The 12,348-nt window shown below is 33.9% G+C and overlaps 4 protein-coding genes across 4 annotated transcripts; 2 read left to right on the forward strand and 2 right to left on the reverse strand.

Moving 5' to 3' along the window:
• Positions 1-4: 4 nt before the first annotated feature.
• Positions 5-4,320, forward strand: TRIADDRAFT_57269 (uncharacterized protein; the record flags this gene model as incomplete). The annotated part of the gene is made up of 18 exons (XM_002113244.1): positions 5-23; positions 285-424; positions 1,062-1,164; positions 1,296-1,400; positions 1,923-2,063; positions 2,149-2,264; positions 2,352-2,391; positions 2,470-2,550; positions 2,628-2,689; positions 2,810-2,924; positions 3,000-3,089; positions 3,177-3,346; positions 3,442-3,501; positions 3,570-3,698; positions 3,786-3,815; positions 3,904-3,976; positions 4,057-4,114; positions 4,206-4,320. The coding sequence occupies 18 exons, from the start codon at positions 5-7 to the stop codon at positions 4,318-4,320; spliced, it is 1,647 nt and encodes a 548-aa protein (XP_002113280.1).
• A 215-nt stretch (positions 4,321-4,535) lies between these two features.
• On the reverse strand, positions 4,536-5,477 carry TRIADDRAFT_57270 (uncharacterized protein; the record flags this gene model as incomplete). Its single annotated transcript, XM_002113602.1, has 1 exon — positions 4,536-5,477. The coding sequence occupies one exon, from the start codon at positions 5,475-5,477 to the stop codon at positions 4,536-4,538; it is 942 nt and encodes a 313-aa protein (XP_002113638.1).
• Positions 5,478-7,777: 2,300 nt separating this feature from the next.
• On the forward strand, positions 7,778-9,752 carry TRIADDRAFT_57271 (uncharacterized protein; the record flags this gene model as incomplete). Its single annotated transcript, XM_002113245.1, has 7 exons — positions 7,778-8,004; positions 8,344-8,434; positions 8,738-8,805; positions 8,895-9,047; positions 9,200-9,251; positions 9,406-9,470; positions 9,710-9,752. The coding sequence occupies 7 exons, from the start codon at positions 7,778-7,780 to the stop codon at positions 9,750-9,752; spliced, it is 699 nt and encodes a 232-aa protein (XP_002113281.1).
• Positions 9,753-10,377: 625 nt separating this feature from the next.
• On the reverse strand, positions 10,378-11,660 carry TRIADDRAFT_26517 (uncharacterized protein; the record flags this gene model as incomplete). Its single annotated transcript, XM_002113603.1, has 3 exons — positions 10,378-10,687; positions 10,838-11,115; positions 11,343-11,660. 3 exons carry the CDS (start codon positions 11,658-11,660, stop codon positions 10,378-10,380), a joined length of 906 nt encoding a protein of 301 aa, XP_002113639.1.
• Between the last annotated feature and the right edge of the window lie 688 nt (positions 11,661-12,348).

Below are 12,348 nucleotides of genomic sequence, written 5' to 3' on the forward strand. Positions count from 1 at the left end.
AATCATGACCGATGATAATCAAGGTTGGTATGATTGAAAATAAAGACTTGCAAAATCGTTAATGGGATTCAGCTACCATGTAGAATAGTGTTGTTTACTAATAGTACTAAAGACTAAATACAGTAGTAGAAACTGTTCCTATATTTATAGTAAACTGGAAAGTGTGCATAGACTTCATCTAGTTTTACTACTTTATTTGAAAGACTTGATTTTATGCTATTACGATTGATGTCTCGAGCTTATAACTTTATTGTACAGTTCAAACTCTACTCTGATATTTGTAGGAAAATTGAGCTTAGCATATACATCGATAGCGGTTGGCGTGGTTATTATAGTCCTTGGGGTACCGCTATGGTGGGTAACTACCGAAGTCTATCGAGCTCCATTGCCGTACAATAGAATAGCCCAGTTGGCATTTCTACAGGTGATGTTATATAAATATACGCGTACAGTATGTAAATATGTAGCTACGGTCCTTATATTAGTAACTAAGACTGTTATATTTAATTAAAGAGTATTATCCAGTAAGCATTGCCTGGTTATAAAATGCACTTTATTTCTCTTCGATAAGCTACGTCAGTTATAACCAAAAATTTATACCGTAATATTTTATTCATTACTTACTAGTTGTAAATAATGACTTTGTAAGTACAGTGTAATAAAGTTGATACAGCACTTTAGAACTGTACTATTGCATTTTATACAGTATGTTGTGCTGATGGCTACATTATATATTAGGCAAAAGCTCTTACGATATTGTAAATCAGTCACTACCTGCAGAGTATAGTAGCTGCAAATTAATTCTATTAGTGCAAATATTATATAATAGATTAGAGCAGACATTAGTACACTTTAAGTATGAATAGCAAATGACAAGCTAAAGCATACAATTCTATGGTATTATAATGGCTCTATCTCACGGTATCATTATTTGAAAGCTATAGCATTTATAATACTGTCAATTTTTGGTGATTATAATGGTCCATCATTGCTGCTAATATCGTAAATCATTCTTTAAGTTCTTATTTTAAAGTGTGTACTTATTGCTCCTGTTATTATAGCCGCAAAGTGTTGTACCCGTTGAAGTAGTATGGCTAACTAAGGGAGAAGGTGTCACGGAAGAGTCCACAAAACTGTCGGAGCTACTGAAAGCTAACTTAAAGTGTAAGTAGGGTCTATAACTCCTGTATGATGTCACAGAATACAGCAATCATAAAAATGAAGAATTATTAATTTCTACTAATTATATTGTTATGCTAAATCCACTTATTAACCATTCCATCCGTTTTATACAGCGGCCAGTTCTGATAATATGACTATCATAGATTATATTATTACAACGAGAGTGGGTAACGAAATGGAAATGGAAATAGTTAAAGAGAATTTAATCGCACTAAATGGTCAGTATAGCCAGTATAGTATCTACTGTATGTATGCTAATAGTATTAGTACTCGACCTAGTCAGTTTTTAGTGTAGTATTTGATAGTTCCAATGTAAAATTGCTGTATTTTTTATCAGTAGAATAGTAATAACCACCCAAATCTCTATTATTGGATATGCTCTTCATATTAACATGTCGATTATGTAAACTTAATGGAGCGCCTTTGTGATTCAATTTCTTATCAACCCAGAAAAGAATGAATTTATTTACACGATAACTTATGTATGATATCTATATCTAAATGAAAGACATTATATACCTGTACATGCCAGGAAAAATTGTAGAATTATTATGGATACGTAAACCAAATTGTAAAATGATGACTATATGATATACCATATTGTTCTGATATAACTATTAGGTTGTGATGTGTTTATATCTATCTCGATTCATTTCTAGAAAATCTCTTTTACTTACTTTAAATTCAGTAATAGGGTATGATCATAATCAGTCACTGAATTGTTTTTTTCAATATTGTAGAATTGGATCGTAAACTTGGCGCATTAAATCCGGAATCTCAAGGATTTCGTTTCTATTTGTTGCGACCCAGTCAAATAAAGTCTCCCATAAATCGCATCTACGTAGGAAGTTACTATTCTACATTCATTGTACTCAACGATGGTAAGTGCCCGTCAGTGTTGGGAATTTTTATTGCATTTTGTTGGATTGGATTGTTTTTATAAGCTAATTTAAATTATTTTATTAGGTGAAAGATATGAGAGCTTTGCAACAAAGATTCAGCTTGTGGTCAAGGATATTTATGTTAATGAGAAAGTATTAAGGAATACAGTTACATCTATTCTTGGGTTTCGTGAGAAAAAAGTTAGCTTCATTTATTGACCTGTAATACTTCCTTATTTATCAAGAACCGTAGTAGTTTATTTCTAATCGCTGAACTTTTAAAAATAGGCCGATGTAGAAAGTATGCGAGCGATCAGATCAACGGACTGTAAGACTTCGCACTTCTATACATCTATAGGATGGCCTAGATATAGTTTATTAAATTATGCATATCTTTTTCTTACAGCTTATCAGCTATCATTTACTCTTATCAATCCTGAACCACATAATTTAATAGCAAAATGGAAGATAGCGGATGCTATTAGAAGTATAAATTTTCCCAATTGAAATTATGAACATAACTTGACGATTATTATTTTAAACACCTACTTCATATTTTCACAGTTTATTTAGATCCTTTTCTGAAAGCTTTAAAGGATTTTAGTAGTTTTACTATTGATTCGCAGGTACACTGTGCTATGTCATGTATTGAATATATTCGAATAAGTTATACTATAAAATATTGACCATGTAGATCCTTTCACGTTTATAGCCAGTAATGGTATACTTTATCTCGTTCGTAATAGGTGTTATATTACAGTGGGTTATCTATAAGGCCTTCACAGGATTCTGCAACCGGATCGTACTATCTGACTCCAAGATTATTGCCAAGAGTTATCAACTCGATCGAATCAAGATTAGGTTAATTTCTTTGCTGCCGCATAAATGATATCATTGCTGAATATCAAGACATCTATTTTTTAATTGATTCTTTAGGTTCTCATGCCACTAATAATCCTGCCGCTAATTTTATATTATACGTACCGGAGACAAAATTTAAAAATTTGCATATACGAACGTCAAAAAGTAATAAAGTGTTTACTCGAATACTGTAATACAGTGTTTTAACATCAGGGTAATTACTTTGCATGGCTTTTATAATACTATTTATAGATGATAGCCGTATGACCTACTCCTTCATTAGTCCGAGATGGGGAGGTTTCATAATTGATAGTAAAGCGCACAACGCTTTAAATACTTCGAAAGTTTATGAAGTTGATTTGAAAGAAGCTATGGACATTTTCGTCGCGCACTTAAAGCTACTACTTGGAATTCCAAAGATTGTAAGCAATCTACGTTCTACCGATTAGATATTTTTTAGGGGATAGTAAAGATGGGCAATTAAAATAAGTTTTAATTATTGCAAACATTTTTATAGTCGATGTCTGGCGATAAACGATTAGAATTTGGTAAATCAGACGTTGGCTTATCAAAATGGGTAATTCTTCGAAATTTTATTCACTTTAATTCATTGGTGCAAATAATTTTATAAAATAATGCTTGCAGGAATACAGTTGCCTTCTGAGGCGTAGAACTCTCGAAAATGTAGCATCAGCAAATCAGACTCTCACTTCATTAGCAAAACTTTTAGAAGAAATTACTAATATTGTAATAAGTGATAGGATAAAAGAGTTGGTATGGTTTCTTAAAGAATATATAAAATCTGCCTGTTTATACTCGTAGTCTGTTGTAATTGTTCTGATGAAATTCTTATTTTTATAGATTAATCTTTCAATTGAAGAATTACACAAGGTTTTCGATTGTTTGTCACCTACCAATCTATTAGAGTAAACTATACGTTCTCTTCTACGATTCGTTACTGAATTTATTTTGTTTATAGAGTTTAGACTTTATGAAAAGTGGAGATAATGCTAGAGCATTCGCTCATTCAAAAACTGCTGTTACAAATTCAGGTTAATACCATTGTAGTGATGATTTGTTTTTTATCGGTGCATTTGGTAATATTTTGTGTTTTTTCTTCCTATTATAATAGAAAAAGCATTTTTTGATGCATCATTGCTTGAACTATTATATTTCCCTAGTGATCAGAAGTAAGTTAAGTAAATTGATAACCAGAATATTGCTAATTTATTACGGCTGTCTCGATGATTGTAACATAAATCTCGTTGTTGTCCGGTATAGGTTTGCCGTTTACGTGCCACTTTTTTTACCAATCAGCTTACCTATCTTACAATCATTGTATCATGCAATTAGATTTTTATATAGACAGCGTAAAGATAAACAGAAAAAAGAATGATGTACTGAAATTGCTAGAGAAATTTTGTGCTATACGAGGATGTTGCCATTTTATTTCAGTTGCAATTGTTATCAAAAACACTTTCGATCATTTATAAACTACAAAACCGATTTAAGATAACATCTCTATTTTGTATGCAAATTATAAGTTGAGTTAATGACTTTAATTAAGCAAGTAATAAATTATTTTTGCCATGTTAACCTTATAATAGCTAGTTAACGATTGATGATTTGGCTATTTTCTGGCAAGTAACAGTTTGCAGTTTGAATACACTCTGATGATAATCCACAGTTGATAACTGTTAAATTGGTTAGCGGGATTGCTCGACATAGATTGAGTATAGTAGTTTCGGTAACAGTCTTGATATGGGAAATATCGACACAACGAATAGTTTTCATTCCAATAATAAGATTAAGTCCTCGATCCGATATGCGATTACAATTGCTAACATCTAATGTTCGCAATTTTTTCAGATAACGATTAATAGATGCCAACGCTATTTCGCTAACTCTAGGGCATCCACCAATTTTGAATTCTGACAAATCTTTTAAATTTTCACATAAAATCTGAATGCCACTATTGGTTATGCGGTAACAGTGTGACAGATTTAATTGGCGTAGAGATTTTATCCTAGCGATGTTACATAATTCTTTATTATCTATGCGCGAACAATTAGATAAATTTAATTCTTCTAGCAAGGGTAGGAAGTTTTCTTTAGATAGTTGTGAAAACCAGTTAGCTGGTAATGCACTATGAGCTAAATCGAGTGATACTAGAGTTCGAGGTAATTGAATTGCACGTAAACTTTTGAGGTCGCAATGTAACAAATCCAGTTGTTGTAATCCAGGCGAAACAGAGTTTAAGTGATGGAAGATAGCATCAGATACAACTTCTTTTTCGGACTTGAGCGACGGTTTTATATGTAGAACCTTCAAGTTTTCATCGAATCGAGCTCGAATTAACTTCCATAATTTACGTTTACTTAGTTTACAATCATCTAAATAGACCGAAGTCCAAAGAAATCGATCGTACGATATACGCTTCCATTGCTTGTTCACTTTGGCTGCTCGAGCCAAACTATGGATATCTAAAAGTGTAAATATGTACAAGATAATACTTTCAGGTAAAGAAGAGAAGTGTAATCGATTAAGATCCATATATGCGTAAAGTTTAGGTTGAAAGATAAGGGGTAGCTCTACGAGTATTTCACCCCTTTGCAGGGCTGCAGATTTTGTAGTGATGACTGGATAATTCCTCCACCTGCAATAATTTGATGGCTAACCAAGTTTGTAGAATCTGGAATGAAGTAATCAACTATACTAGAGCATCTAATGTGATAATATTATAAAAAAAACATGCAAAAGATTCCATATTTTGGGTTTTTCTCGGCATAAACAAATCTCCAAGTCTGCATTTGATTGCTATATATGTACACTACAGTATAATTGCCCGACGTGGTATGGTCTCGATGACAACAAGAAGCCTCCGGCTGCCCGAGCAAGTCAAGGCAGGTCACAATCACTGGGGATAAGGACGCAAAGCTCAGCGTTGTCTATAGAAGGGAGTAGAGTGATTATTTATTGGTCATTTTAACTGCAGCGTAGCTCTACAATCGTACGCTATACTATAAGCGATTGTCATTCAAGTCTTCTTATATTAAAGCGCACGGTAGTTTCAGTAGTACACCCAGTACAGTATTCTAAAACGACAAGAAAAATGCACAGTGTTGGCATAGTGAACTGTTTACTCTTTTGTACATACGCAATCCAGCAGCTCCTTTGCATAGCAATCGTAGCCAGTATAGTCTATATTCTCAGATATACGTTCCAGTTGAAATGACGAGCAAAAATACAGTCGTCTGCTTGCATATTTTGAGTATACCGAAGGACGACTGTTTCCTGTCAACGTGGAGTACATTTAAAGGTATGCGCACCTTTCTTTGCACTCAACGGCCACTTTCCATCACTCGTTCAGCAGTGCAGTGCTGTACAGTATTTAGGTAAACCATATGAGTTATGCGTTAGGTCATGGACTCCTAGACAAGTACTACTGTAGTTGTTTTCTTTTCTGGAAGTCCATGGTTAGGTCCTGGGCTACTCGATTATCTAGCTCCCCTCTTGCCTCGAGTGCATTTCCCCCATGATGTCAACATGACAAAATTATACGTCCCTGATTGCATGCTAGAATAAAGAAGAAGGAAGTTGCAAATAGTCCATGGCATAGTCTACTGGAAGAAGACCTTCTCGTAGTCCATGTCCGTGGTCATAAACTACTGTATACAAATGTCCATAACGAGTTAATCACCTCCATTGGCTCCATAACAGATTAACCGATTGAAGAAGTAGTATCAATGATGTAGTACAGTACTTTGCTTCCTGTACTGTAGGTAGTGCACAGTACTGTACACTGTACACTGTGGAGTGTTGCCTCATCACGTGTGTATCGGGACCGATGCTTCATACAATCCTATTGTTGATTGGGACCGTTTGGAGGAACTGGTGCGTCTTATTGGTCTCTAGTGTGCTACTCATTCACCTCCTTGCTGCTTGATTGATTGATGATTGTCTGTAATCGACATCATGGTATCCTTAATTACTGTCAATAACATTGATAAATAATGTATTAGCAAATCATATTATCATTTCAATTATACAGTACATGCACAAGGAGTACAAGTAGGACAATCATGAGTTTTACGCGTAGCCAATGTTGACGCTAGCATGGAGCTCGTAGACTTTATTCCTAATGAGCAGAGCCTTTTAATTAGCAAGACGAAATTAAGTTGAAGTGGAAATTTGAAAGATCGAAGCAGGTAATTTTTACATGCAATGGTGTTAGATTAGACAATAATATAGAGGGCCAGCGATATTACTTTGGATGTAGGAAAGAGATATACTGTACTGTAGGTTACTTTTTATTTATTAGCATCAATACAGTAAGTGTTTCACTACAGTACATCTCATGATAATTTTACTTAAAGTCCTTGATCCAAAATTAAAATAACATCACCAGAGTGCTTGATCTCATTTACTTTAGCCCTTATTCAGCTAATAAAGCGCTGTTGATCGATTGAACGCGTACTATATACTCGATCCAACACTCTATATGTGCTTGGCAAAATGTTATAGCAGAGGAGGAGGAATGGCTCGAGTAGAGCATGCAGAATTTAAAAAAATTTTTAATTTTGATTATGTCAATCGGTGAACAATGAGGAACATCTATATATCTATATATAAACAAATTGTTCAGAATAGTATTGCATTGTAGATATCCTGATTAATTGGAGCATCGTACAATGTTATCTATTTTAAATGAAATAATTTAACAAATTGAAATGAAAACAGTGAGATGACTACTGCAAATTAAGTCACTGTAGGTCGGTTTACAATTTATATTAATTAATAAATAAATAAAATATCTTATCGTCTTATATCTTATAGCACACAGTATAGACGCTATGGATGGCAATATTTCTTACGGATTGTACACCTTCATCGTAAAGATCGCGTCGACATCGGTGTTTCAAGTTTCATTGCTTATAGTTGTTGTAATGATGTTAGCTTATCATTCCACAAATTTGAATGATTGGTGTACAGTTGTAGCTCAAAAGAATGTATTATTGGTAATAGCACATCCAGATGATGAATGCATGTTTTTCTCACCATGCGCTCAGGCTATGGCAAAGTATGCTGAAAATGTATACCTGCTTTGTATATCTGACGGTAGGATACTTTCCTTGCTAATTATGCTGCTATTGAACTAAACCAACAATGTTGAAAAGTCTTATTGAAATGATGTTGGCATTAGGAGATTATCATGGAATGGGAAAGATCCGCCCAAAGGAACTTATTAAAAGTTGCAAATTTTTAGGAATAGACCGTATTGAAATCATTTTTAATAAGTAGGGATCGAAAGATTTATTATTTTAGTACAGAAATTTATCTCAAATAAGGTTAAGAGTAATGCTCTGGCCCGTCGTAGGATTGATCATTATTAATGCAGCTATTCTTGATTATGTTGCAGATTTCTACAAGATGATCCAAACGCAAACTGGGATAAAAAATTGTTGAAAAAAATTTTTCGTGATAGAATTTGTCAGCATCGAATAAATGTGGTTAGTCTAGAATAAGACACTAGTGCATTAATCATAGCGAGAATAGGATAGATGTTAAAAAATTATTATACGTAGTTGTGTCATAGTATATTACTTTATTTGTATAAATAGCAGGATGATGCTAAGCTTCTATTTTCATCAATTCTTTTATGAATGCATAGTAGTAATATAAACTAGATGTAAAATATTCTATGGCGATTATTTGACTTGCAATAGTACACTCACTAATCCTTCACAAGTACACTAGCATAAAGTTAAGACTAGACTTTTTTAACACTTACTGAGTTTGTGTATTGTTTGTAGATTGTTACCTTTGATGAATATGGCGTTTCTGGTCATGCGAATCATATTTCACTTTATCATGCTCTAAAGTAGGTGCTACTGTAATCTACTAGTCTTATAATTTAGATGGTCTTAGCGGCATACAAGATCTTAACATTCAATCGTACTAACCATATAGATATATGCATTTATTATCTGCTTTTTTAAGTGAACTAATCCACGAAGAGAGTGATGACTGTATAGCACAGATAGAGGCTTTTGCTCTAAAAAGCGTCAATGTTATTCGCAAATATATTGGTATTATGGACATTATTTGGACGATATTACTAAAGTTAGTTTTCTTTCACGATAAATATTTACTAGCTACCAGCTTATACAATTATTTTGTTATTGATCTATTTTACTCCAGTTTCCTGGTATACTAATAGAAACTGATTTTGTACTATTGCCAACTTTTATATTCTTTTATATTCAATATTACAGAGGAAATAGTTATGTGTGCATAAATTCTTTCGGAGGTTGCATCGCCTCACAAGTAAGTTAGGGCTGATAACATTGCTCGAAATTTTCATGTTAGCATTTAAATGTATTGTACATCTTTATTAGTTTCATGACAACAAAACAAAATGCGGCAAATTTGATTTATTTTATCTTTAAGACTATATTTTATATCGTTTTGAATTCAATAGTTAGCGATGCGAGCACATGCTAGTCAATTTGTTTGGTTCCGACGATTGTACGTTATCTTCTCAAGGTATATGTTGATTAACACATTGGAGAGAATTGGATAAAACTTAGATTTCTGTATGGCTCATCCACTCTAGCAACAGTTGGACGTTGTCTGTTCATGTGAAATAGCGTAGTCAATCCATTTATAGTCATTGTCCAACACTGGTTATACAGTATATCAGTTAATTGTATAAATAGAGTACAAGATTAAGAAAAATTATCTTCTCCGACATATAAATCTGAATAATAACTCTATCTGTATAGTTATTATCTAAGATATGATCATGGATCTATTGCATTTAAATGAAACTCTCATTTAATATACTTCTTAATAAATAAATAAGATGTTGATTTTGTAAGATGAATTGTCTATTGTATGTGGATGTATGGTCTTATTGCATTCCTCATACAGAGAGCAATTTTAAGCTTTCACTGACTTGAACAAAGTAATCCAGCCAATGTAATGAATGATATTACGAGTTATAGTCAAGTGAATTATAGGAATGTGAATGGTTGATAAGTAAAAGTTATAGTCTGGGTGAACGTACATGATTGATAATTAAAATAAATAAAATAACAGGATAATAGTATGAGATAAAATCATGTAAAATACATGAATGTTGTAAAAGACTGACAGTTACATAATTTGATGGTCTAGTTAAAAGTAAATAAGTTACATCAATGTGGAGATTAACCATTAAATAATGGATAGATAATCAATATGGGTTACAATCAAGTGCAATACATTAGTTTGAATGAATGATAATTATATCAAGTTAAGTTAACGTTTATATTACGCAATATGCAACGCAATAATTTCAAAATAGTGACATTAGGTAAGATAAAGAAGTAATACTTTTAGATAAGATGATTTAAGTCTATGCGAATCGTACCGTAGAATTAGATTAAGAATAAGCAAAGTAATGGTTGACTCAAGGTTGTAAAGTTTTATAGCTAACAAAGTCGCATTTCCGTAGTAGCAATGTACGTAGAGTCCTATCCTTCATCATTTCCATCTCGTGCTCTCTTGCAGGAGACTTCGAAAAGCTGTCTGGTGGTTGCCCGCAGCCACCATCACCTTTACATGGATATCCAGGATGAACCATTAATTCGCATGTAACAGAGTCATTGTTCACTGAATGATTTGCTTTTTCGTTTATAATTTGATCGATCCAATCTATTATTCTCTGCTTCGTTAAATTTATCCCCATCAGGCTTAAACCTCCAAAGTAATTAGTATATCTATAATACAAAAGTTAGAAAAATATCAAAGGTAAATGATATGTAAATTACGCCATTCTACACGTCATTAAGATCTCTTGAAGAAATTCATTGCATCACTTCTAAACTCGTTTTACTATTAGGTTCCATAATTTGAATTGGTAGACATACTTTACTCCGTAGTTCTCGAACACACTTTTAGAACTGATGGCTTCATGAACGACAGAGGTATAGAATGTAATTTGAGCTTCTGTTAGCCAGTTACATGACTCAAGATTTTTTTCGACGGGCATACGAGTCCACCTAATATCGAATTTGCTAATAACTGAGGCGAATACATTATTTATACCAGGTAAAACATGGCAGTGCTGATGTCCGTCGACATGGGTTGGTAGTTGTTTGGCATGATTGATAAACCATACAACCTGAGCCTCAATTTCATGCTCAACCTATGGCAAGCACAAGAAAAAATTAAAACCACCACCTAAATAACTTTTACGTATTTATTAGTTTAAGATACAGGCCAGCTTGAGATACGACGTACAGTATACTATTTCATATTGTAGATACAGTATGGTATCAAGGTATCAATCAATGTATCAGTTTCATACACTGTACGAGTATGTTGTTATAATTCAGTGACTATAATTGAATCGTTTTAATATCACCGACATACCTCAGCTAAGGAAATATCGCCGCTTGTTAAACGTTCTCTAAATCCAAACTTGCCCCAGAATAAGTTATCATGATCCGTTAACGTTTTGTAATTATAATCATTGACTGGTTTTCCTTCAGTTAAATTAGCATGCAATCCTATGGGGATTGCATGTTTCCGACATGCTTTGATTGCATATTGAGCAGATTGACCATTCACTAATAGTGATGTGCTCGTTATCATTCCCTGCAAGAAACTTTCGATTATTCCACAATCTCTAGGTATGCAGTATCCAAGATCATCCCCATTGACAATAAGCTTGACAGGTTTGTTTGTCATGTGGCTGCTATGACCATGATCGTTCTGTAAGTTATTGTGTGTACCTGTAGCAGGGCCATAGTCACTGCGATGATCAGCCATTCGAGATGTCGTTGCCTTCACTAATGCTTTAGCAATGCCACAATCCCTCACACAGCGTGGTATTTTTACTCCATTACACGTACATTAACCGCGTATCATGAATCGATGATGACTCGTATAATAATTCTTCTCGAGAAACTATTGGCAGTTTGCCATACAGATAACAATTCACCATGTGTACAGTGTAAAGTATATTAATAATCGAATAGCAAGTGGGATAAAAGAGAATTAATTTAGAGAAGAGAAGAAATGTGTTTCCAATGGCGAACACAAGCAAGCATCCGTCATCCTGGGTAGTCGAGCAGTCTCCACCGGCAACAGATGTGACCGACAGACAGCCTGCATTTTCCCAAATCCATGTCATAGCCTCATAGTCAGACCTACCACAATGGAATGAATGGTCTGTGTCCGGGCTTCCGGTATGTTGTTATTAGCCATATCGAACCGTACCGTGCCCGATCGTCGATGAAAGTGTGACACGTCTACAGGCGCAGGTAAGATCTGTAATGACAGTTAAGAGCTGCCGCCGGTCGGCCATGCTTAAGCCATCCCGCTCATGTACAGTAAAGTAATTTATTAGTGGAATGAAATAAAGTAAAATAAAAGT

Source organism: Trichoplax adhaerens, genomic scaffold (assembly GCF_000150275.1).
Source record: "Trichoplax adhaerens TRIADscaffold_6 genomic scaffold, whole genome shotgun sequence".
Classification (NCBI taxonomy): domain Eukaryota; kingdom Metazoa; phylum Placozoa; class Uniplacotomia; order Trichoplacea; family Trichoplacidae; genus Trichoplax; species Trichoplax adhaerens.